Source organism: Hippocampus guttulatus, chromosome 9 (assembly GCF_054856545.1).
Source record: "Hippocampus guttulatus isolate MCC_2025c chromosome 9, RoL_Hgut_1.0, whole genome shotgun sequence".
Classification (NCBI taxonomy): domain Eukaryota; kingdom Metazoa; phylum Chordata; class Actinopteri; order Syngnathiformes; family Syngnathidae; genus Hippocampus; species Hippocampus guttulatus.
Window position 1 is genome coordinate 11,546,651 of NC_141269.1, and position 24,268 is coordinate 11,570,918.

The following is a 24,268-nucleotide window of genomic DNA, read 5'->3' on the forward strand; positions in this document are numbered from 1 at the left end:
CTATGTCAGTGAACTTTTTAGCTTATAAGCCACTCCTCCTGGCTTGATACGCATCGATCTGACGCCAATAAATACCCAGCACTGTCAATGTGGCATTGTCATTGTGAACTCATCAACCAACAGTCATCATGGCTGGGAATGTTCTTCTTGTGGGACTTCTGCTCTTCTGTGTGATTGCAGGTATACGAGAACGAATATTCAATTTAACGTGTTTTGAGACTCAAAATCAGGAACGGGCAACTGGCTGCACGTGGTCCGCGCCCACACTGAGTGGCCCTTGAATAATCTCCACCCGCCAAAAAAAACTTTGTGGGGAAAATTCTAAACACATTTCCACTACTGCAGCGGACCACCGCATATTTATAGTTCAGTACCCGCAGGTTGACTTGTCTGCAGATTTTTTTTCCAATGATTTTTTTCCCCAATATTTTAGGGTGTGGGGTAAGTTTGGTTGTGGGACTGCTAGTATCTTTTTGTATTTGGGTTGTTTTTTGTTTTGTTTTTTGTGGGAAAAATTACGTTGGAGGTTTAACAGCATTTGTTTGAAGAATTCGGGAGTTCAAAAAAAAATATCCCAACGTATTTAAATGGGCATCAGTTACTAGTGGAATTTCATTATTTGCGAGTTGGCACATCTGTTGTCCATATTTAAAATGCCATTTTCTGCATGTTACCCCTCTCTGTGCCCCTCCCCCAGTAGCACTGATTTAAAAAAAATTGTTGCACCTCTATCACTTAAATGAAACTAATTAAAAAACATGTTTCATATACCAACATTGTGTTGATAAAGACGCAACGGTGGTCTCTTGTGTCTTTATTGACCCAGGTCAAATGTATTTCTCATGTTGCTCTCTTTTGTGTGCTCATGATTCAGTATATTAAGTATTTGTTTGAAAACTGTACTCACTTTTTTAAACATTTTTTCCTTTCACAGACACAGAGGCAGTCCCGAAAAAGGTGACTATTACTGTAAACATTTACCTTTAGTTTTTTTTATTAGATTCTTTGTAAAAGAAATCGTATAGAACGTTTAAACTAAACAAGTATTCTTTTTTTCCCCCAACTTTCTTAATTTATCTGCACGAACTGAACACATCAATCTCAGTATTACACATCATATTAAGGTTAATTAAAGCTCGCCGACTGCCCGAAGACGGCTGGGATAGGCTCCAGCTCCCCCGCGATCCTAGTGAGGATTAAGCGGTTCGGAAAATGGATGGATGGATAAAGCTCACTCATAAATAGAATTAGTGCATGTTCAGTGTAAATTTAAAACCCCACTGCTTATTCTTGGAGAAACTATAATCTATGTATTCACTCTTTTTTTTTTTTGGTCAGCCAACCTGTTCTATCACACATGAGCCAATAATCTGCGGCGAGATTTACAGCCCTGTGTGTGGTACTGATCAAAATACTTACCCCAACGAGTGTTCCCTCTGTCAGCACAACCAGTGAGTACTACACGCTACGTACACGCTACTCTCACACACCCACATGCAAATTTACACGCACACGCTTGCACGAACTCGAACGTTGCTTGACTGGTGGTGACAATAGAAACAACTCCAGTGACAAATCTGAACTGTGATTGGACATTGCTCATGGTCATTATGTAGAAAAATCATGTACGAATTAGGAACAGCATAATGTATCTTCAAAGCTTAATTCATGTCTAATGGGAAAATAAATCGTGGCGCGACTTCCGTGTAGGGGTTGGCCTGATGTACAAGATGAATTAAAGTCGAAGACAAGTTCAAGTAAAGTTAACAATGGTCTGTTTTTGCTTTACAGGTTAACAAGGGCAGCCGTTTGGATTGCCTCGGATGGACAATGCTCCGCTGTTCAGCAGCGCATAATGTGAATATGAACAGATGGTGGAAAAGTTTGAGTCAGAATAAAAATGATTTGCAAATAACAATTGTTTGGTCAAATGTGTTAACATTATTAAGGCAGAAGTGAATGATCGGTTGTTAGAATAGAAAAATACAATGTTGTCATGTTTTAAAGTTTCATCTTGTTACACGCTTGATTGACCTCGAAATGCTTGTGTTCAGAACATCTTGCACACAATGGAAGCATAGAGTCAGAGAGATCAAGGGACCCGAGCAGATGGTACCTTAGAGAGAAAGATTTAACCCTCACTAGTAGACACACTGGTGCCTGTTTTCGGACAACTTGAAAAGGAAGATTTAACCTTGGACGGAAGGGAGTACTCGAACACTCCATCATGAGAAAGGGTCACGAGCCAGATTACAGACACCGCTTGTTAAAATGTACACGTGTCTGTTAGTTTTTGGATGTTGGTGCTGATACCAAGAGAATGCTTTGTCTGAGGGGCGACCCAATGGGGCCATCCAGAGGTGCGTCATGTTAATGAAGATGGGAGTGTTTTTGTGATATATTCCTTGTATTTTGCATATACAATCAATAAAAGGGCCGGCAGAGGTTGCAGAGGTCAGGTGACAGTGGGGAGCGCACACTGAGTGGCTTCGTGGAGGACTGCACCTCCTGCCAGCATTGAAAGTCGATCTGATCCTGTGTTCGGGCCTTTGTCAACTGTCCGAGTGAAAATCTCTGACATCGGTTGACCATCTCTGTGCAACAACTCAGTATTTGCACTTCTTATACTAAGTAACATAGTGAGTATGTGTGTGTGTGTGTATGTGTGTGTGTGTTGTTCAATAAAACCCTTGCTTCAGGTCCCTGTGATAAATCTGCAAAAAATGCTCCCGTATATTATGAGGTTGCTCCTCAAATAAAGTAGTCAATTGGCAAAAATGTTCATCAAGAAAAAAAAATTGTTGAGCCTTGATTACTTGATGAAAAGCATTGTTCCTCGCTTCACATTTCTCCACAAAAAATGAGTGTTGTAACTGTTGTTTCAACTGTTTAGTTTAAAGGGGAGTTTGCTGTTTCTGAACTGTTAGCAAGGTTTGAATGTAGCCTAGAGCGGTAAAAAACACCTCAGCAAAAAGCCGCAGTAATTACTTGAGGCTTGTTTTGTGATGATATTCAGTAATCTTAATAACACCGACATTTGAAGGAAAGAAGGCGTGAACGTGATGAGGTCAAGGCAGGGACGAGGTCAGCTTAATGCCGCTCTTTACTTATTTGCGAAGTTTCATATTCTGATCAAACTTGAAGATTGGAACCAAGCAAAACAAATGGAATCGACCAAGTGTAATTTGCACGATCATTTCAATTATTCTGATTTGGAAGATGAAGTGTTTTTGTCGGAGTCTGGAAGATAAAACGGCTTCTCTCGAACAAGAATCCATGACCATGAGTTGTAGTGCTGCTGTGCGGTTGGATAAATCTCCTTGGACTGATTTCATTGACTAAGCGGCAGAAAGCTCTGTGAGCTTGTAACGTTTTAATACAGTTGAAGCTAGCATGACGAAAACATGGCTTCTTTCCGGCTGGGGTTTTGTGTTGTAAACAACAGTGAGGTTCTAGCCGTTAATGCGGCCGAAGCTAACAGCACGAACACGGGCTTCTTCCCCTAGCAGGGCTGGAGCCTCGCTGTTACTTCTTATTCCAGTTGTTGTTGTTTTTTTATTTTTCTCAATGTTGAAGCATCCCAGCGTGTCTTCAAGGCCAACATATAAATCTCATCTTTTATTATTAGCAAAGAAAATTAGGTAAGAAAATTGCGTGAGAGAGAGAAAAAAAAGCACCCCATTTACTTATTTCCTGGTTCTCTTGTAGTGCACGCTTATAGAGAAGCTTATCAATGTGATATTTTCAGAAGGTGAAGAGAAAAAAGTCGAGATGCCGGTGATGATTGAGTGCAGTTTTGGACACATATGTGATGTACGTTCAGTGAGTCAGATTGAACAAACTATGTCCATTTTTCCGCTGACATCACACCAAAATATGTTCTTCCACCAAGATGAACGACCAATCATCTATTGTGTTTAATTATAATAACTCCACTGTCAATAATAAGTTTTTTAATAATAATTATATTAATTGTTCACTTGATACTATCATATTTGTCTCAAATACTTTTATTATTCAAAATTATATTTGGAATTGAAACATTTCAACTGTTGATATCCCCTTGTTGGGCTGCTAAACCTGGCTGCAGGGTCCATCATGGGCCTTCAAAATGTCCTGTTGTGTCATCCTGTAGAGAGAAAATAGACCACTCAGAACTTTGCTTGCACTCTTCATCCATATTACTTCATTAATGCACAGCTGTAATCAGAGGTATCAAATCCAGGTCCAGAAAGTAACCCTGCCACGGTTTGGTGTAGCCACAGGTGCTTCTACTCAACCACAAGTAAACAAGCTTGTTTACTGAAACAATGTCCAACTCTTCAATGGATATTGACTGGAATGACGCCAAGTCACTGAATATGGCATATTATCATATTATATATATATATATATATATATAATATAACTTCACACCTGGATTTTATATATATATATATATATATATATATATATATATATAATATAATATGATAATATGCCATATTCAGTGCCATATACCTGCATATATATATATATATATATATACCTGTTATATATAAAAAACTTTGTTTCTACCACAAAAACAACCACAAGTACTGTATATCAAAGTACATACATAGAGTCAACAAAAAAATAAATATATACTGTATATATATATATAGATAGATAGAAATTGCATGTTGCAGGTACAATGAACTTGAGGTTGTGAGAAAAAAAACCTCTCACAATGTTGTTACTAGTTGCTATATAAAAACAAATAACCATGATCTACATTCTCATCTGCTGCACTTCTGCAAAACAAAGACAAAAATAGTCCATGTTCAATGTTGCGTGGAAGGCTGAAACCATCCAGAGATCAAAGTTAGGGCAGCAATTATTTCTATTTTGACCATAAGGCAGTGCCTTTCAAACCGTGATCCAATAAAAAGAGACTTTTCAGAATGACTCCATGCTTGCGTGCATTTGACCAGGGTCGGAGCTACAGGGTGGCCAAGGCCACTTCTTTCCGCATATGCACACATATATCAATCTTGTCTACACACTGTTAATGCAGGAAAAAGGCTAAGTAAAAAGCAACATTTACAATTGTGAAGTTGTGAAGACTTAGTGTGTGGGTGCGCGTGTGTGTGTGCGTGTGGATACTCACTGTATCTGATCACAGAGAGCACACTCGTTGGGATATGTATTCCCATCAGTACCACACACGGGGTTGAAGTTAAAAGTGCACATAATTGGCCCATCTGTGATAGGACAGGTTGGCTGACCAAAGAATAAAGCAAAACAAATATACACATTTGAATCTGTACAGGAAAATGCTGTGGTGTTCACAAATACACGTATACAGTTTTTAATGAATTAATTCAGACTGAGAGGTGTTGAATATTTCATGCTTCTCATATACTAAATAAAGAACATGGAAAAAGGGTGCTAGTATTTATTTCCTATCAAGACTGTGATAACATTCTCCATCATTGTCCTTATGCAGAAATACATTGACGATGAAATTATTTAGAACCTGGACAAATACCTTAACAGGTGAAGCCTCTGTGTCTGTGAAAGAAGAAATTGGTTTAAAAAAGGTAAGTACGGCCTTCTTACAAATACTACCATCAGTATGAAAAACACAGATCGTGAGTTATTTGAAAAAAAGTTATTTGACTTGGGGTAGTGAAGGTCTTTACAAAATAGAATAAATTAATTCCTATAGTAAATAGTAATTCCTTATTTCAGGTTATACATGTGGATTGGAATAAATGATTACAAAACCAAAACTACATTTGTGTGTGTGTTTTTTTAACCCACCGGATGTTTCCATGTGTGAATGTTGGTAGGAAATAATTATAACCCATAATATTACACACTCGTGTCTTGGTGTTGATCTTGTCAATACAATTCAATAAACAGCCTCTAGATTGGCAAATATATGTTCAATGTTTTTTATTTGCATACCTGCAACCACACAGATGAGCAGAAGGCCCAAGAAAAGAACTCTCCCAGTCATGATGAATGGTGATGGACAAATAACTCACACTGACATTGTCACACTCTTTGTGCTGTGTATTTATTGGCGTCAAGTCACTCCGGATCAATGTCCACACACACACACACGCACACACACACACACACAAATAAACTCGGACAGTAAACAGGCACACAAAGACTATTTAATCTCTTGTGGACCATGGTTGGTTTAATATGAGTTCATGCTGGTTCGTGAGAATTTGTCACATTGTGTAAATGTTTACCAATACCTAGGGCAATGGTTCTTAACCTTGTTAGAGGTACCGAACCCAACCGGTTCATATGTTGATTCACCGAACCCTTAGTCAAAAATAAAAATCTGATTTGAGAAGTGTTGCTTCAGTTTTGCCGGTGCGAGATGAGAGTTGCTCAACTTGGCATGACAAATCATGCAGATAGTCCCATCATGTTTCATGATGAATGTGTATCCATGTTGTACATATTCGTCTGACCACTTTCTTTTTTTTTGCTCGACATAGCATTTGTTCAAACATTTTGAAAAAAAAAAATCACACAATGCACTATCACGACAATCACACGTTGATGACTGAGCGAACTAAATTTACTGCAGCACTGATTGGACAAGCAATGTCATGTGATAATTTGCAGCCAGTGATGGCCAAGCAGGCATGTCATAACTCAGGGGTGTCCAAAGTCGGTCCTCAAGGGCCGCTGTCCTGCCTGTTTTCCAGCTCTACCAAGAGCAACACACCTGATTCAAATAATCAAGAACGTTCACATGCTGCTTCAGAGCTGGCTGATGACCTGATCATCCGAATCAGGTGTGTTGCAGCCAGGAGAGCTGGAAAACAGGCAGGGCAGTGGCCCTCCAGGCCCGGAGCTGAATATGCCTGACCTAACTAATTGACATTTAGAGTCGCGTGTGTCTTAACCGCCATGGCAGGTGATTCGTCAAACCCCTGAGACTGATTCACCGAACCCCGGGGGTTCGATTGAACCCAGGTTAAGAACCACCGACCTAGGGGTTTATCCCAATTCATTCCAATATGATATTTAATGTCTAATTTTAGAAATATATATACGGTATAATAATGTTGATGTTATCCCACAAAGATAAAACTCCTTCAAGGCCAGAGTAACGATGAGTCTTGAACTCAAACGACAGAACCATGACTTGGTTTTTACTATTTAGTCAACATAAGGTTGGATTAAAAATAAATAAATAAATACATACATACATACATACATAAAAAAGAACTCTTTGTCCCCGTTTCTTTGGTCAAAAAATTGTGTTGCTTCACGTGCTGACCTCTTCTCTCTTAACGTCCAGCTCACTCTTGCTTTACTACACACTCTTGCCAGCCACGTGAGGCTCAGGCAAATAGTTCCAACAAATAAATATCTTAACATACTCTATCTTTGTATATTTTAAACAAGTGAATTATAATGTATGCATAAAATAATCATGACCATTAATTTGAATGAAATGATCAAATATGCAAATGCAATATTATAGAGCGGGTCATCCAGTAAACCCAACGGTCTGTGGTTTGAATCATGCCCCTAGCTGTCAGTTGTCAAAGTGCCCTTGGGCAAGATGCCGTACCCTTCATTGCCTCCCAGGTTTTCATTGTAGATGAGAAACTGTTTTCAATTAATTTACCTATACAAATAATAAATTAACTCGATGCATCTCTCCATCCAATGCTAGATTAAACCAATCCTTTTGTCTCCAAGTGTCTGCACACAAAAGCTGATATTTGTGTTGCTTGGTACTACAGTATGGGTAAATGAAGTTCCGAGCGATCATTTATGCTTTCACGTCATTATAAAAGTTACATTTAACACATTTGTTCACCTCATGACGTTGTCAATCGACTTTTATTATTGTATTATTCATTCTGATTGTTGTGATTGAAACATCGCTGCCGATGACATCCACTTGCTGAGCAGCTAAGCAGGTCAGCAGGCTTCATCGTGCACAATCAAAACGTTTGTCTTTGTTGTCCTGTAGAGAGAAAATAGTCTGCTTAAAATTTTGCTGGAATTCGTTGTGCATTTTTTTCCTCCATCGTTTACAAACTCTATAAAATGGCCAATACAACAAAAGTGAAAAGTAGGCTCCTGTGATTCACATTCTTATCTCTTACAAAAACAAATCAAAAAAAATAATACATTTACAAATATAATCTTGTGTGGAGGGTTTGTCATGTTTGCGAGGTGGTAGGTAGAGGACCCCAACAAGTAGGGAAGCAGGACGAGCAGAATGGACTGAGCAAAATATATTTTTAAAAAAACTTGCACGAGTACTCTTAAAAAACTAACTGAAGTACACAAACAAAGTCCTGAAAACCATATGAAACCAAAGTACCCCCCATCCCCCCCAAATAGAAATATAAATAAATAGAATTAGAAATAAAACATGACAGGATGACACACATGACAGAAACACAATGATGTGGCGAGGACTGACACAATCCAGGGAACTAAATACAAGCAGTGACGAGACAACGAGAAACACCTGGACAAGACACAAAGGGTTGAGGGAACTGATTGGTTTACACAAGGGACCCGGATGACGAGAACAGGCCAAGACAAAAAGGGCACGAGAGGGAACAAAACCGTTCAGAACTAGCGTTCTGAACTAAGAATGCTGTTTCTGGCCACCAGATAACACCTGTGAACACATTCTGCCTTTTGGGAGACTACCGAGTCTATTTCCTTTTGCATATGTGTGTACGGTTGTGTACTTACAGTCTGTGGACACAAAGGGTACACTCATTTGCGTATGTGTGTCCATCACTACCACAAACAGGGGCCAAGTTCATGGGGCATGCCAAAAACTCATCAGTACCAGGACAAGATGGCTGCAAATAAATAAATAAATAAATAAATAAAGTAACATTTTGTATCTCTCGTGGACCTCAATAAGAAAGTACTTTTAAATATCATATGTTTACAACAACAGATATCACCTTTCTTGGGGATCCTGTGTTCTTTGCATCTGTGAAAAGAGCCGAAACAAATACTTTTTACAAATAGGCTACATCATGAAAAAGCAAAACTTGAGCTGGGACGGAAAAAAAAAAAAAAACTCAACTAAACTTGACCTGGCGGTCATTCATTGACCCTCCTTGTAGTTAAAGTTTGACTACAGATTGGCAGTGTGGTATGTTTACGGTGAGGGTTCTCGTTTCAACTACCACATTTAACTCCTCTGACTCTGTATTTTTGTTCGGCTGTGTGAAATTCATTTGAATCGATTTCCTTGAGGTATGGCATTTTAGAGGGTGTGGTTGGCCAGGTTAAGACCTGCTTTGGCTGCCTTTCAAACTCTGTCACAATTTTTGTATTTTTCTTTTTTTTTTAAGAGGTCCTCCAGAGGATAATGGCCATGATCAAAAGCAGACGGTCTTCTGGTTTCGTCCCCCAAAATACTAAACATGCTGTGGTGCAACTCCGACTCAAGAAACTGTCTCCATCATGGTGCGCTGTCAAATGTTAGCTTAATTTCCAAAATGCCTTGTATTTTAAAAATAACCAGGACAAAAAAGGTGCAAACCCAGTTGAAATTATTTCTGGATGAACATAATGCCATGGAGGTCTTCCAATTAGGTTTTAAGATGATGAATAGCACAGAGTCAGCCTGATTACGAGTTTTTAATGACCTCCTGGGTACTGCCACTGGGGACTATGTGTGCCTTGTTCTGCTGGACCTGACTGCAGTGTGTGATATGGTGGACCACAATATTCTGTTGGTTTCTTTGCAGCACCTTGTAGGGATGAGTGGGATTAAATTGTATTTTGCCGGCAGGAATTTGTGTAAGAATTGTTTGTTCTGAGTCACAGTGTGCCCCACTATCATATTGGTGTTTCACAGGGTTCAATTTCGGGGCCATTCTCTTTTAGTTTGATTTGCTGCCCCTGGGTTCCATCACAAGAACGGATGGTATTTCCATTCCACTGCTATGCTATGTTACTTAGATGTTAAACATAAGTGAATAAGCAAATGTCATGTTTTGGAGCATATTAAACATATTTTGCATGCCTTCATTCATACATCCTAACGTGCATACTTTAATCCTTAATTGCCCAAGGAGATAAATACACTTTGATTCAGAGTGTGAATACCTGCAGCCACGCAGAAGAGCAGGAGTCCAAACAGAAGAGCTCTCCCAGTCATGATGAATGTTGATGGATGAATAACGGACCGACAGACACGTCAGGTCTGCGATTTTACAGGCGGCATAATCAGGCGTGGGAACACTCCAGATGTAAATGAATGTCAGGCAGTAAACATGCACACAAAAACAATTTAACCACTTCTACACTTTGCGTGTGTGTATGTATACTGTCTCACTCCTGGGATGCAATTAAAAGTACAGGTCAAATTCTATATACAGGGCACCTGGGAAATTTTCACAGCATTTCACTTTTCCCACATTTTGTTATGTTACAGCCTCATCCCAAAATACGATGAATTCTTTACAAAATGTGGAAAAAGTAAAAGCGCTTTGAATACTTTCCGGCGGCACTGCATGACAATAGACACGTTAAATCCCCCTAAAGTTCCATCCCTCACCCTCAAAAATATCAGCTTAGGCTTTTTTTTTCCAAAATGTATGAACTTTATTGAAACAGTTACTATACACAATGGGTAACAGACTCAAACAGCTGTTGTTTAATACTTGAAAAAAATGTAAACAAATAGGAATATTGAGCAAAAAGAGGAGAAAAATCACCACGTTACCACTATCTCTCGATTTCACGAATCACAATTTGACTTTTCTCGGTCAAGCACTCCTACCTTTAAAAGTAAAGACTTGTTGCTGTTGTGTAGCAAATCCTTTTGTTTTTGGTGCTCTGCTCAATGTCTTTCAGCCATTCCGGGGGTCCGCAACAGCTTTCTAATAAATCCAGAGCTGTTCGGAAACCCTTTCCAAGATTTTACTGAAAATTCAGCACCAGTTACCTCTTTCAACCCTGCATATAATTCTATGTATTTGGTCAGAGCACTAATTAAATTGCAATGGTCCCTGATTGTGTCCAGTCATGGTAGCACAGTTAATATTAGAGTTTGGCAACTTTTCATCCTAAAGTCACATGTGTTGTAGTTTACTTTAAGTGGCCTAATGAAAAAAAAAAAACCCACATCATTAAATTGTACAAAACAGTTGCCTCGTCAGTATTCATTTGGCACGGAACTGCTTGTTGCTTATGTTTGTGTGAACACCACAACACTTCTACTGTACATAACATTGACCATCTTAGTTCCATCACAAGGAAAGCAGAAGTACGACTGTCAACTAGCAGGTATGAGTGCTACCTTTTGACTCCCCGCTCCCATCCCACTAATCACAATTTCCTTATTTAGATTCAGTGCCCTCGTGTATACGCAGTTCTAAAAATCCACTAACAACGAAACAATCTGCAAGCTTTGCCACACTACAGGCGGAGGCGAGCATGCAATGTTCATCTTCTTGTTCAACCCCCTGCAGCTTTCACTCATAGAAGCCCAAGGTGGCAGGGCCGAGTGAAAACATGGCATAACAGTGGACTGCACATCATGTACAGACATCAAGACATTATGTTTTTGTTCTTTTTTAAACAGGGAACAATTTTTTTACTCTTCACAAAAAAAAAAAAGTCTTCTTTGTCAAATGGTCTGAAACATCCCTTTCCAGCCTATATCGATGTTATTAATGGAGTGCTAACATTTATTTCCCACTTCACCATAGGCACTGTGATGAACTTAGTCATGACATAAGGAACAACAAATGAAAAAGACAACAACGTTATCAATCAACTGTTATTCAAAGAAGCGTCCAACAAAGTTACATCATGAATCAAATGAGAAAAAAGTGTCATTAATTTTGTGTTCCTCCCTTGAAATGTGGTGGGACTGTTTTGAGACACATCCTGCTTTATAAAACTGCTCCTGGTAACGAAGACATTTGACTCTGAAAAAGGGTTTGAAGTCCTTGAAATCCTTTTGCGGTTGGCAGTGAATGATCAGAACATTCTTCTTACCCCGGCGAAGTAGCTTGCTCCTTTTTGGAATGGGCTTTCAGTCAGACTTCCTCTGAGACAGTAGCACGGCTACTTTTCCAGTCAAACAAAGCATGACAACCTCGCCTCAATTGTCCATAGTGAAGGAGAAGCACCAGTCTCCGACCCTCACTCAAGTATCTTTTCGTCTTAAATATAGAGATTTCTTGCATTGACTTGCATTGAGTTCAGTGTTTTAACAATACCTGCAGTCTCTGCCTCGTCATATCTTCAGAGGCTGTGCACTTAACAGCAGGTCCACTGAGACATAATTACAAAAAAAAAAAAAAAAAAGAAGACTACAAATGAGAACAAAATAAAGTGAACATAGTCTGTCTCCCGTTTGAAATTTCGTGGTGCAATTATATCTGGGGTGGGAGTTTTTTTGGGGGGGGGGGGGCGGGGCGGGGTGACGACACATGGCGACACCCTCTGGTGGCAAGGTGTAATCAGACACAGCTCTCCCTGGTCTTGCTGTCCATGAGGAAAGAGTTGAGCTGGGAAATGTCCACGACCACCGCGTCGCGTTTGCTCAGGTGGATGTCTTTCAAGTGGTCCTCATCACTTTGGTCCTTGGCAAAATTTACAAACACCTTGACGGCAGAAAGAGGAACAAAGATTAGATCATCTGTGCGAAATAATTAGTTCATTCTAATCAAGTCTTCCAAAATGTACAAAATTACATGTAATAATTAAATGATAATCTAAAGTACACAACATGCCGTTAGCACAACACATCATTACGTGCATTAATTAACCCCCAACATATTACAACAAAATAAATTGGCATTGACATTTGAGTATATGAATGTATGGGGCAAAATCAAATAAAATAATATGATTATGAACAAGTGCTTGCAGTCCGCCTCAGCCCCCAAATTGTGGAAGGAACTTCATTTTGAGGATAGATGCCTCCTCAGTGGACATTTTTAAAAAGCCACACTTTTGTTCAAGCATGCATTCCAGTATAAATACATCATTTCTTTGGGGTGGTTTGATTTTTATACACTTAATTTATTTTACTTATTTGCAAAATTTGTTACAATACATTACAATACAAAGACTGGAAAATAGAACTGGATATTTCAATGATAAAGGAACACCTAAAAGAGCCTTACTTGGTCTAATGTGGTCTGAGAGACAGAGTAGTCCTCTATCCTGAGTGCCTCCTTGTTGGTGGCCAGCAGGGAGAAGATGCGTGCGAGGGAGGTGAGGGAGGAGGGCAGTTGATACTGAAGCATGTTGCGATGTTTCTCCTTCAGTGTACTCCCAGGAAGTTCCAGCTCAATGAACTCCATCACTGGCCTGAGATCTGGATCCGGTCCGGTCACCCTCAGGATGATGGTATAACCATCTCCAAACCTGAAGGGATCGATGTTTTATTGTCACATTTACGTACACAAAAAATTGGTAATCGGCATTTAAAACAGCGTTAACTCCCTCACCCCATCATCAGAGAGGGAAAACATGCAAAATACAAAGTAAAAGGACAACAAGAGTACTCAGCATGCAGATCTCTCTCAAGGCTAACATCACAATACAGTCCTGATTTTCACAAAAAAAAAAAATGGATAAAGTTTCATGTCAAATCAGACTTTCTCAGAGTTTCATATTGATTCAAAAGTATATTCCAATCTGATGAGATTTGGAAGCGTGTGGATGTGTTTCCATGTGTGGATTCTCAACCAAACATAAAAGTGGCATTCTCGATAGGATGCCTTCTCACAAAAACAGAACCTTCTTGACTGAGGTAATAATGTTGCATAGATATGCACTTTATCTCATCCTACATGTCACAATAGACAATAAACATTCTGCAGTGATTGCTACCTGTTCTTCAGGTGCTGTACACTCCCCAGACAGCGGAATCTGCCATTGACCATGATGGCCATCCTGGTGCAAAGCGCTTCACACTCCTCCATGCTGTTAAAAACAAACCCATCAGATCAAATGATGTATGTTGGGGGGGGATACAGTTCAATCAATGACTCAACGTGTGTCTTCAGATTTGATCTGAGTTTTTAATCCTAACCTGTGGGAGGTCAGGACGACAGATCGGCCCTCTTTGATAATGCTCAGGATGGCATTCCACAGGGCACGCCGTGCTTTCGGGTCCATGCCTGTTGTAGGTTCATCCTGTTCAATACAAACACGATGCATTCAGATGATGCGAATCCCTTTCTTTAAAGAAGGTGGAGGCCGACTGGTGAGTGTGTCTGCAGTTTTCCTCTTACCAGGAATACAACAGGTGGTCCTCCTATGAGAGCGATTGCTGTGGACAGTTTTCTCATGTTGCCTCCACTGTAACTCCCTGCCGATTTGTCAACATACTTGACCAAGCCCAACTTGCGAATACCCCACTCTGCCACCTAGCGGAGAGAACCAAACATCAACCTTTTGCTTTGTTGATGTATTTTCACAATTTACACGGTCACGAGAGCAATTTCTGATATATAAGCATGATATACAAATGTTTAAAGGTTGCTAGGTTATTTGTCTGGATAGCGTAGGGCCCTCTAGTTGTATGTGTATGTGTTACTGACCTCACACACTTCCTTCTCAGGAACACCTCTGAGAATCGCGTAGAACTCAAGGTGCTCTCGTCCCGTCAGCAGGTCATTGATGGCATCAAACTGCGGACAGTAGCCCATGTTCTGATGCACCTCGTCTATTTCTGTTGTCACACTGGAGCAAAGCGCGTACACCCATGGAAAAATATGAATAATCATTTCCAGAAAAAGAGTTCTAATGTCAGTGAGTCTGCATAAATTAGAGACTTACAGAGTACTCAGAAGTATTATACATGTGGTACCTTTTGCCTGCCAGGTAGGCCTCTCCACTGGTAACCACTGAATCGCCTGTCAGCATTTTGAACGTACTGGTTTTTCCTGCGCCGTTGACTCCCAGCAAACCAAAACACTGAAAGATAAAGAATTAAATATTGAATTATCGTTTCATTGCCACTGGAAACCGGATCAGGATTTCATCTTTCAAACTGTACCGAGGTGAGCTCTACGGCCCGATTTACATGTGTCTAGAGTCAAGAACACAAAAGAGTAAGACATTTTTTTTTCGCTACCTCGCCTGGGGGAATGCCAACGCACAGGCGGTCCACAGCGGGCTTTTGTTTCCGCTTATAAATCTTTGTGAGCTGACGAAGCTCCAATATGTCGGTTTGCCCTGAACCACTTAGGATTCTCTGTCGTTCTCTGGCCACATCTTCATCTTCTTCGCCAATTGGCTTCAGGTGGCTGGATGATGACCTGCAAAGACAATGGTGACGTCACACTCATGATGGCAGAAGAATTTGGCCCAAACTGTGAATGTTTAAAAGCTCATCGAAACGGGGGGTAAAATATTCCTTTTTTCATACACACACCTGGCTTTGATACAGAAACGGTACTGGATGAGGATGGTGATGCAGAAGAAGATGACTCCCTCAATGGCCATTGCAAATAGGTTCTTTCCCACCATGTCCCAAGCCAGAGGGGAACGGAAACGGTTTTCACCTAGAGACGTCGAAACCCACAAAAATGTTTTCACGGTTCACATTAAAAGTGGCATGGACTCGTTTCTTGCTCCTGCCAGACCACTCTGCTGTGCTCACCAAATCTCTCCAAAGCATCCGCCATGGCTTGATTCTTGACCATGTCGATCATACCTCGTCCCAGACAGAAGTGAGGGAAGATGAGGAATACGTTCTTCAAGATGTCGTTGATACCACCGATCTCCTGAAGGGATCCAAATATTCTCTCTCATTCAATCATCGTATTTCGGCATCCAAAATTTTCAAGATCAAAACACAAAATATAGGCTCTATATCTATCAAGTGGAACCCAAACGAGAAACAAGTTGATATTTACATTGCCACCGAAGAGCTCCAGTACAAATGTGGACACGCTGCCATTTATTCCTATCAGTATGTTGACACTGGTCAGAACTACGTAGGCCGTGCTGGGTATCTTAAAGAAGAATGAGGCCGGGTACATCAAAGGCGTGATGGACCACCTGGAAAAGAAGTTGAAAAAACAAGTCGAGTCAGGGCTAGTTTCTCGCACCTCACGGCTTATTTACACAAACACACATTAGATAAGTATTCAAATGCATGTCGCGGGAAGAAATATGCCGTCAACCTACCCATACAGCAGGAGCAGCAAGGCCAGCACAGGCAAGTTGGTGGAGGAGACGTAAGCATCTTGTTGGAAGCAGATGAAAATGATGATGACCAGTGTGGCAGGGACAATGTAATTACACTGCAAGAAGAAGAGAAAGAAATCAAAGAACATTTGAGTCATCTACAATCTACATCTTGCACCCATTTTGAGCATGGTAGATGGTGTGGTGTGGGTTGTGCACTGGACAGGGAATCAATTCTTCAGAGACCGCCAAATACACACAATGGATTTGAATACCGGTTCATGATCGTATTTCATTTGCAATAAGTAAGGAATGCTGCTTGATAAGGGTGAACCATTTCGAAATATTCCTCGTATCACAAAGCATTTAGAAAACTGCAGAGAGGAATGTCGTACCATGTCCCAAACAAAATTGGCCAGCCAGTAGAGGAAAGGTTGCACCCCGCTGATAAACTGCAAGTGTTTGGCCTTGTTCACCCTCTCTTGGATTAGAAAGACAACGAAACTGGCGGGTACAAAGGACATGGCGAAGATCACGCAGATGGACACCAGCACATCCACCGATGTCGTCATTCTGAGAAAATTGGTTGAAGAGGGAAAAGGAAGTCATGAGTTTGTTTTTGTGTCATCTTGGGTGGTCAGAAGGGTGTCTTTTGGGGTTGTTTTAGTTGACTTACAGGGCAACTTGTGACAGCTGTTCCTTGGTGAGGTTGAGGGGATGATTATATGCAGTGATACCAAACTTGGCGGGGTCTTCGCCAGCTGGCAGACTTGCTCGAAGGATTCCATTGTTCATCACATTTAGAAAAGAGCCTATGCTGTGCCAGCCCTTGTTGTTGAACCAGATCTGTGAACAGATAATGGGACACCAAGTCAAGCTGTGCTTTTTTGGTCACACTCCTCAAAACCTTTATGCGGTCCATGTGAGCCTGTACTAACCTTGACATTATTATTGGTGTCCAATCCTTGAATGAAGTTGGAGAGACTGCGGAAGAAACGATCTGCTGCAGTTCCCTAAATGGTGGGTGAAAAAGACAGACTTCAAGGTATGGTCTTTGTCTTACATGGTTTCCCTCGTGCATATCTCAGTGTTTTAACCCCATTTTGTTTTCAAAGAGTAAAACTATTAAGTCTTACCCTTTCTAGGCGGAAGCGCAAACGCAGTTGAGCAATTGCCTCATCGATCTCGTCTCTCTGGGCTGGAAGATGAGAGCCTCTGGCGCCAAGTGAGAAGCCACCATACCTGTGGACAGATCAGTTATTTTAATACATCGGACAGTCCAGCTCTCAAGAGGGATTAAATGTCAGCTAAGGTACCTGAACTCGTTGACCCAAATCTTGTTCTTCAGGCTGAGACGTGATAGAAACAAACAAACAAGTTTTATAAATGACCACTGTCTCTCTCTTTTAAGGTGACTTAAAAGCCAAACAATATGGGAAAAATAATTGAATGCGTAATGTGTGTCACCTTTTGCCAATGATTTGTGCGTAAGTCTTCACCAGGTAATCTGACACATTTCTGCCGGTCAAATTTTGAAGAGTGTCTTTGTCGCTGAGCTTCATCTGAACGCAAAGCAGACAGAACGGTTGAGTTACAATTGAAGCAGCTAACCGGTATATTTTCCCGGACTCACTAACCTGTGGAGGAGGAAGGCCCCCTGCACCAGCTGGACATTCAGGCAGCATCCTTTTGCGCCCCTCGCAGCTGCATTCGCACAGGGGTGACGGATTCTCCATAGACCAGTTGCCGTTGTCGAACATGTCCTTCACACTTTGAGGTACTTGTAGAATCAACCACTCGTCCTCCCCGGAAGCACACGAAGTGTCCCTGCACCATATGGAGACACATTCATACACGTTAATTTGCAAAGTAAAAATACAACGGATTACAATAAAACATGTTTCTAACAATCATAATAATTATTCTTTCATATTTTATATAATTCACATTACTGATTCTGTTTAGACTTGTTTGGACTCACAAAATGGGTTCGCCATGCATGCAGCGTGTTCTTAATCCTGGTCTGTCTGTCAAAGCTCCCAGTAGTTTGCTGATATGAGGGTCCTCAGGTATGTCATTACTGGAAAGACACATGACATTACGGTAGTTGAATTTCATGTGTTTCTGTCCGGTGATAATATTCAGTTGAATGTGCGCGATGACAGAAAATGTATTTCCAAGCAATTTTCATACGCAGTACTGTACTTATAAATAACTAACGGATAAGCATACCTGACAAAAGTAAACTGCTCTCCATACATGCTGGGATCCAGAGCCAGGCTGGGGTACTTTCCAAATGGAGGAACAATTAAACTGAACACCAGAGCAATGCACACAAACACAGCTGGGAGGACAATCTGGGGGGGGGGGGGGGGGGGGGAGACAAATGCAAGATTATTTATTAAAACTAAAACACTGACTTCATTGTAATAAATCTCTTTCGAGCAACACGAACGCAAGTATTGAGCAACGCCTGTGACTCAATCACTGATTGGGCTAAACCCCTTAAATCCCTTTAAATCTTAATTCTTTATTTTCCCAAGACCTAAGGGACAATTCTTGCATTTAACTTCGTGGGAACTTTTTCAAAATATCCTAAATCATTCTGTTATAATTGCAAAGGAGAAATCAGATAGTTCTAAGGATTATATTACATGTGTCCACCTAATCTATGTGTTAATTAAAAAAAAAAAAGCCTACCTGTGCGAAAAAGCCCTTCCTGGAACGGCGAGCATAGAGGAATCTTTTCCAGAGTAGCGCCACAAACTGCTGTCGCTTCAGACTCCAGCCTTTGACCTGGTAGGAGCCTTTGCCATCACTGCCACTAAGCCAGTCAGTCTCACGGGACTCTGGAAACACACACCAGACACGTGATTAAACATGCAAACGCAAACCTTTATCATCCAGTGTTCCAATTTTTTTTTTGTATTTAAGGATGACAACAAAGACTTGCGGCAATTCCACTGCTGGGTCACCTTCAGAGTCATTGAAATCAAAGTCATCTTCAGTGAAGGGCTTCAAGCAGCTCTGATGGTCTCCAAATGCATGGCGGCGACGTGTTCTCGTCGGCACTACTCCATCTAGAAACACGTCGTGACATATTTGTCATGTTTCCTTCCTCCAGCTGTTGAACATTTTATCGTAAAATACGTTCATTTGATCATAAATCTCACCTGAAAGTTCCACAGAATCAACTCCACTGTCCTCAGCCACTTTCAAGAAAATCTAAAAGAGAAGACGTGATTGAAATATCAGCTAAAGTTCATTCATTAAGTCATGTAAGCAAAATCCCCTCCACATTTGATTGCTCACCATAGTATTAAGGCGAAACGGAGAACTCAAGATCCTTACCTCCTCTAGGGTGGTGTCTGATATTCCATAGCTCGATATTCCCAGGTCGGTGAGACGGTCATCAAGTTCATGGAAGAGCTCGACAAAGGCTCCGTTTTTAGCCGACTGATAGGGCAGGACGTAGGTGAGCTCGTGTCCGAGGTCCTCCACCAGACGGGCCTCTGAGACGTGCTTGAAAATCACGTTGGAGATGAGGGAAACATCTGAAGGCAAGAGTAGTGGAAAAGAGAGGTGTCAGTTTTAGTTCTTAATGAATTATCAATGCTTGTTTAAATTGTAAAAACACTGTTTTTTCTTTTTCTTTTTTTACCAATGGTGGTGGTTTCACTCTCTGGTTCACTGCCAAGGCCTGCATCTGAACTGCTCTGAGACACACTATCCTCCTAGTGAATGAATTTATTGTTCAGTAAAGCAAGACAACGTTACAAGTGAGACAAGCACACACCATCCTACCTTCTCAGCTTTCTTGTTGTAAGACACAGTGCTTGCAGAATTCCTGCAGGACTGAAGTGCCAAGTCGTAGTCTCGCTTGACCAGGGTCAGGTAGTAGCCGGTGCCCAGTTGGGTCTTCAGGAAGAGCGAGGATCCGACACAACAGAGCTTGCCGTGCGAGATGATGGCGATGCGGTCACCCAGGATGTCGGCCTCATCCATATGATGGGTGGACAGGATGATAGTGCGCCCTGACAGAGGAATACCAAGATTGTGTTATGGTCCAATCAACACTGACGTTCTGACCTCATCTGTGAAACTGACACTTAAGTAAGACTACTCCTGAAACCAATTTTGGGTTCTGCCATTAACCATAGCACAGGGGTGTCCAAAGTCGGTCCTGCCTGTTTTCCAGCCCTCCCAGGAGCAACACACCTGATTTAAATAATCAAATTGTTCTAATGCTGCTTCAGAGCTGGCTGATGAGCTGATCATCTGAATCATGTGTGTTGCAGGCGGGAGAGATGGAAAACAGGCAGGACGGCGGCCCTCCAGGCCAGGAGCTGGACATGCCTGCCATAGCATATTTGCATGCATGCATGCAAGGATAAGCAAGCATGTTGATATTGTATTTGTGCGTAATCTGTTGATTGTATGGATCTGATCAAGCTTGTGCATTTAGTGAAGATTAATTGGCATGGAATATTCAATTTCACATCATCCAAAGTGGTTATTCGGTGAGTCAAAATCTGACTTGTTATCTTGGTTCCAGATCAAAAGGTGGACCTTTTAGCTACTTAATGTATATTGTAGATCAGGGTCGGTGGGGCAACTGGTGTCCCACGGGCCTCGTGTGGTCCGCAACCACGATTACTTTTGGGGAAAATTAGTCTTTTTTCAAAAAAAAATTATAATCATTAATCCACTACTACAGTGGACCACCGCAAAGTTGCAGTACCGGAAATCACGTATTCACCGATTTGCAAATTAATTTCCAATACATTTTTTTAAATTTACATTTGTTGTTCGTTTTTTTTTTTAATATGCGGCTTTTTGCTATTAGTGGGTCAGCACACATTGTGTCCAAATTTAAAATGACATTTTTGTCAAAAGTGGTGGTCCGACATGGTCCCCAGTAGTGCTGATGAAAACTTGTGGCCCCCTCCATCATTTAAGTTGAAAATCCCAGTTCTAGATGGTAGCTGATCTTTTAGGTAACAAATGTTAGAGCCTTGGCAGAGGTCTACATTCAAACTCATATTTTTCTTTTACCTTGTCGGTATTTAAGAAGCAGGTCCCAGATGCCCCTACGTGCGTAGGGGTCAACTCCAGCTGTGGGTTCGTCCAAGATTACAACTTTGGAGCCCCCGACAAAAGCCAATGCCACTGACAATTTCCGCTGCATCCCACCTGAATTGAAAGCAACGGGAGAGCTGCCATTAAGACATATCTACCGGTAAGCTGATTCACATGAAACATACTTTGTGCCGATCAACTAAAACATTGGGATGTGGTAAAAGTAATACTGAGCTGACCAGAAAGTGTGCTGGTGCGTGACTGTCGTTTATGAGGCAATCCAACATCATTAACAATTTGTTCCATTTCGGCCTTCACAATCTCCTCAGGCAGTCCCTTCAGGCGAGCATAGAACCAGATGTGCTCTTCCACTGTCAGCCTGCGTTCACATCAACCAGATCATCAACCAGTGCCAAGGGAATTTCCAGGAAAAGCATAATGCTTGCTAATAGAAACAACATTTTCCCGTGACCGCAATTAACTGTGAATACGTACATGCTGAAAAGCACATTGTGTTGGGGGCAGACCCCCAGATTCTGTCTGATGGTACTCAGCTCTGAGCGAATGTCTTTGCCTAAGATGTAGGCAGTTCCTGAAGTGGGCGGGAACAACCCCGTTAGGATTGACCTAACAAAAAAAAATGAAGCGGCGGCAAGTTAGTCAATTGCCTCCTCGAATGGGAAGATATGATGTGTGTGTGTTGCCTTACATTGTGGTGGTCTTTCCAGCTCCATTGTGACCCAGGAAGGAGGTAATCTGTCCTTCGTAGAATCTCAGCGAGAGACCATCCACTGCCAGCTTGTTTCCATGACTGTAGACCTTTACCAGATTCTCAATATAAACACCCGGATCTATGTGGCTTGGCTCCTCCTCGCTGCACACGGCTGGAAACACAATTAAAACACCACATCAGTGTGCTTTAACATGGTTTTCTCACCTGAGAAAGAAAATATGAAAACGTAGATGTACCATCAGCATTGCCTTTCTTGGACAAAAGGCTTGAGATGTTCTTGCTCTGTTGCTCGCCACACCAATATGTCTTGGTTATAGGGAAATACCAAGGCCTGGGGATCCCATACTGGCCTGTAATGCAAATTTTCAACAATGTTTCTGATTTATCACATCAGCTGATTTGCATTAAAAAAACGAGTTAAGAGGAAACTCACCAGGGAACACAGCTTCAATGTACCACGTCATTAGTCCGTAGAGAACAGCGTCGAAGAGCATGAGACAGATGGAGGTGGTCAGATTGAAACTGTCCTCCTCCAGGGGGCTTGCCAGCAAGTTGGACCACTGGATTCCCACGCCTTGCTCCTCAAACAGGGATAAGTACTCACAGCCAAAACCAAAAGCTACAGGAGACAGCAGACTCTGGGAGGAGGATGGAAAAAACGAGGAATATTTAATGCTCAGAGAACATCATTTCACAAACACGGCGTTGCGTTGGTGATAATCAAACTATCCACACACCACGACAATTTTAGCTCCATATCCAATGTAGTCTTGCCAGGCCACACACAGCACGTAGGGCAGATAGAGGGTGAAGTAGATAATTCCACCACAGGCTGCTGCCAAGTTGGCACGAGAGAACAATGTGCTGATAAGGAAGCACTGCATGATGGTTACCACGCCGAAAGAGCTCAGAAAAAGGAAGACAACGCCTGAGTCGCTGTAAGGCAGCAAGTTGCCCACCTGACAGGAAGGAGGGGAAAAAATATGAAGATCGTGAAAATATTGTGGACCTAGACAGATATCTCCATTCAAGTGTTTCTTATTACAGAATAACAGAAATATGTTTATAAATATGAGTCATTTGTATAGCCTGATTGGTTTGAGTGTTCGTGTTTGTGTGTATTAACCTTCAATATCATGACCAGTAAACCAGCGCTAATCAGCAGTGGAATCAAACTGCTGATGAACCAGCTGAGCCACAAGATGCCATTGTTCAGTCCCATGATCCTCATGGTCTCCTTGAGCCGGGCCTCCTTCTCGTAGACCACCCCCTTGATGATGATGGCCACCGAATACATCCATGCCAACGTCATGAAAAGAGGCATCGATCGACTCATCACCCGCAAAAAACTACAAAAGCAAGGGAGAAGCATAATTTACTCAATCGGCCTTGAGTATGATTGTTTTTGCATTGTGGCGTTACTTACATGTCATCTACGTAGCAGGGGTAAGGCATCTGCTGAATGTAGATCCCAGTCTTTTCCTTGGTGCCTGTCACAGCTCGGATGATTCCCTGTTCAATCACATCCTGCAGGTAGGAAAATCCACCCCAGATGTACCGCAAGTCCTCAAAAGGGTCTGCCCTGGGGCCGGGGTCCCAGTAGCTGGAGAACACAAAAATCCCACGCGTCCTTTAAAGCTTGAATATAATGAGTACTTCTGACTGAAGAGTAATTCAAGGGCAATTCAAACATGATAAGAAAGATTTCTCTTTTACCCATCCTTGATCTTGTTGGTCCTTTCAACATTATCGATGTCCATGCGGATTTTGTAGTTGACGTTGGGAGGCAGGTCAGAGCTGTTGCTATGGGTGATGTCGGGGAACACAATGCCTGCCCAGAACTTCTGGTTGTCAAGCAGACCCATGGATTTGTTGACCAAGCGCTCCTCGTTTGCTACTGGCTCCAATTTGTCCAGGTTGACACACTGATTTGAAAAGAGGGAAGGGTGGGTCATCTCAAATGATCCATATTTTTGGATTACCGGTAAATTAAATAGGACCCCCAAAAAAAAAAAATACTTCTGACAAAAATTCCAATTGTCGCGCTAACAAGTCTACAAAGTGCACTAAACATGGTCTACATGGGCTTTGAATAGACATTACATTAGCAAAGCACTAGCTGAGCCTCTTAACTGATTTAATCTGACTTGAACCATGTGTCTCGGAGGACAGTGAGTTCAAAACCTGATGAAAAGGGAGCATGACCACTGCAGAAATGGCAGACTTCATTTGGCCTTGACATAGTTCTTTTGAAGTAAGACGGCAAGCGTGCATTATGTCAGCTTCTTAGGAAGCGGATCCCACCAA

At 41.5% G+C, this 24,268-nt stretch overlaps 4 protein-coding genes across 4 annotated transcripts in view; 1 reads left to right on the top strand and 3 right to left on the bottom strand.

Annotated features, from left to right (window-relative positions):
- The first annotated feature begins 61 nt into the window (after window positions 1–61).
- LOC147200330 (putative pancreatic secretory proteinase inhibitor) lies at window positions 62–1,918 on the top strand. The gene is made up of 4 exons (XM_086121148.1): window positions 62–180; window positions 935–957; window positions 1,339–1,451; window positions 1,792–1,918. The coding sequence occupies exons 1-4, from the start codon at window positions 129–131 to the stop codon at window positions 1,859–1,861; spliced, it is 258 nt and encodes an 85-aa protein (XP_085977274.1). The 5' UTR covers window positions 62–128; the 3' UTR covers window positions 1,862–1,918.
- A 2,076-nt stretch (window positions 1,919–3,994) lies between these two features.
- On the bottom strand, window positions 3,995–6,042 carry LOC147200331 (putative pancreatic secretory proteinase inhibitor). The gene is made up of 4 exons (XM_086120258.1): window positions 5,932–6,042; window positions 5,510–5,532; window positions 5,129–5,241; window positions 3,995–4,129 (listed from the first exon to the last, which is right to left on the bottom strand). Exons 1-4 carry the CDS (start codon window positions 5,981–5,983, stop codon window positions 4,075–4,077), a joined length of 243 nt encoding a protein of 80 aa, XP_085976384.1. The 5' UTR covers window positions 5,984–6,042; the 3' UTR covers window positions 3,995–4,074.
- Window positions 6,043–7,773: 1,731 nt separating this feature from the next.
- Window positions 7,774–10,300, bottom strand: LOC147200332 (putative pancreatic secretory proteinase inhibitor). The gene is made up of 4 exons (XM_086120458.1): window positions 10,096–10,300; window positions 8,940–8,968; window positions 8,719–8,831; window positions 7,774–7,972 (listed from the first exon to the last, which is right to left on the bottom strand). The coding sequence occupies exons 1-4, from the start codon at window positions 10,145–10,147 to the stop codon at window positions 7,927–7,929; spliced, it is 240 nt and encodes a 79-aa protein (XP_085976584.1). The 5' UTR covers window positions 10,148–10,300; the 3' UTR covers window positions 7,774–7,926.
- A 268-nt stretch (window positions 10,301–10,568) lies between these two features.
- The window catches only part of LOC147200333 (phospholipid-transporting ATPase ABCA1-like), a 33,008-nt gene continuing 19,308 nt past the window's right edge, over window positions 10,569–24,268 (bottom strand). The window contains exons 13-49 of the mRNA XM_086118968.1: window positions 23,678–23,886; window positions 23,388–23,564; window positions 23,088–23,310; window positions 22,699–22,920; window positions 22,395–22,599; window positions 22,198–22,311; window positions 21,938–22,112; window positions 21,724–21,855; window positions 21,468–21,607; window positions 21,205–21,342; window positions 19,954–20,183; window positions 19,811–19,883; window positions 19,501–19,703; window positions 19,323–19,374; window positions 19,125–19,229; window positions 18,850–18,998; window positions 18,382–18,506; window positions 18,131–18,229; window positions 17,787–17,976; window positions 17,617–17,711; window positions 17,466–17,498; window positions 17,286–17,391; window positions 17,088–17,162; window positions 16,826–16,995; window positions 16,545–16,722; window positions 16,150–16,265; window positions 15,876–16,020; window positions 15,620–15,743; window positions 15,392–15,521; window positions 15,092–15,275; window positions 14,825–14,931; window positions 14,556–14,697; window positions 14,247–14,381; window positions 14,045–14,148; window positions 13,843–13,935; window positions 13,131–13,374; window positions 10,569–12,605 (exon numbers count right to left, since the gene is read on the bottom strand). Coding sequence (XP_085975094.1) covers window positions 12,462–12,605; window positions 13,131–13,374; window positions 13,843–13,935; window positions 14,045–14,148; window positions 14,247–14,381; window positions 14,556–14,697; window positions 14,825–14,931; window positions 15,092–15,275; window positions 15,392–15,521; window positions 15,620–15,743; window positions 15,876–16,020; window positions 16,150–16,265; window positions 16,545–16,722; window positions 16,826–16,995; window positions 17,088–17,162; window positions 17,286–17,391; window positions 17,466–17,498; window positions 17,617–17,711; window positions 17,787–17,976; window positions 18,131–18,229; window positions 18,382–18,506; window positions 18,850–18,998; window positions 19,125–19,229; window positions 19,323–19,374; window positions 19,501–19,703; window positions 19,811–19,883; window positions 19,954–20,183; window positions 21,205–21,342; window positions 21,468–21,607; window positions 21,724–21,855; window positions 21,938–22,112; window positions 22,198–22,311; window positions 22,395–22,599; window positions 22,699–22,920; window positions 23,088–23,310; window positions 23,388–23,564; window positions 23,678–23,886 — 5,286 coding nt within the window. The 3' untranslated portion in view covers window positions 10,569–12,461. The remainder of the gene's footprint in view (window positions 12,606–13,130; window positions 13,375–13,842; window positions 13,936–14,044; window positions 14,149–14,246; window positions 14,382–14,555; window positions 14,698–14,824; window positions 14,932–15,091; window positions 15,276–15,391; window positions 15,522–15,619; window positions 15,744–15,875; window positions 16,021–16,149; window positions 16,266–16,544; window positions 16,723–16,825; window positions 16,996–17,087; window positions 17,163–17,285; window positions 17,392–17,465; window positions 17,499–17,616; window positions 17,712–17,786; window positions 17,977–18,130; window positions 18,230–18,381; window positions 18,507–18,849; window positions 18,999–19,124; window positions 19,230–19,322; window positions 19,375–19,500; window positions 19,704–19,810; window positions 19,884–19,953; window positions 20,184–21,204; window positions 21,343–21,467; window positions 21,608–21,723; window positions 21,856–21,937; window positions 22,113–22,197; window positions 22,312–22,394; window positions 22,600–22,698; window positions 22,921–23,087; window positions 23,311–23,387; window positions 23,565–23,677; window positions 23,887–24,268) is intronic.

What these genes read in the sequence shown, in the direction of transcription:
- LOC147200330 (XM_086121148.1), top strand. Translation starts at nt 129, where the DNA reads ATGGCTGGGAATGTTCTTCTTGTGGGACTTCTGCTCTTCTGTGTGATT. An exon ending in GCTCTTCTGTGTGATTGCAG is followed by an intron (nt 181 to 934) that starts GTATACGAGAAC and finishes TTCCTTTCACAG; the next exon opens with ACACAGAGGCAGTCCCGAAA. An exon ending in CAGAGGCAGTCCCGAAAAAG is followed by an intron (nt 958 to 1,338) that starts GTGACTATTACT and finishes TTTTTTGGTCAG; the next exon opens with CCAACCTGTTCTATCACACA.
- LOC147200332 (XM_086120458.1), bottom strand. Translation starts at nt 10,147, where the DNA reads ATGACTGGGAGAGCTCTTCTGTTTGGACTCCTGCTCTTCTGCGTGGCT. An exon ending in GCTCTTCTGCGTGGCTGCAG is followed by an intron (nt 8,969 to 10,095) that starts GTATTCACACTC and finishes CTCTTTTCACAG; the next exon opens with ATGCAAAGAACACAGGATCC. An exon ending in ACCCTTTGTGTCCACAGACT is followed by an intron (nt 7,973 to 8,718) that starts GTAAGTACACAA and finishes TTCTCTCTACAG; the next exon opens with GACAACAAAGACAAACGTTT.
- LOC147200331 (XM_086120258.1), bottom strand. Translation starts at nt 5,983, where the DNA reads ATGACTGGGAGAGTTCTTTTCTTGGGCCTTCTGCTCATCTGTGTGGTT. An exon ending in GCTCATCTGTGTGGTTGCAG is followed by an intron (nt 5,533 to 5,931) that starts GTATGCAAATAA and finishes CTTCTTTCACAG; the next exon opens with ACACAGAGGCTTCACCTGTT. An exon ending in GCTCTCTGTGATCAGATACA is followed by an intron (nt 4,130 to 5,128) that starts GTGAGTATCCAC and finishes TTCTCTCTACAG; the next exon opens with GATGACACAACAGGACATTT.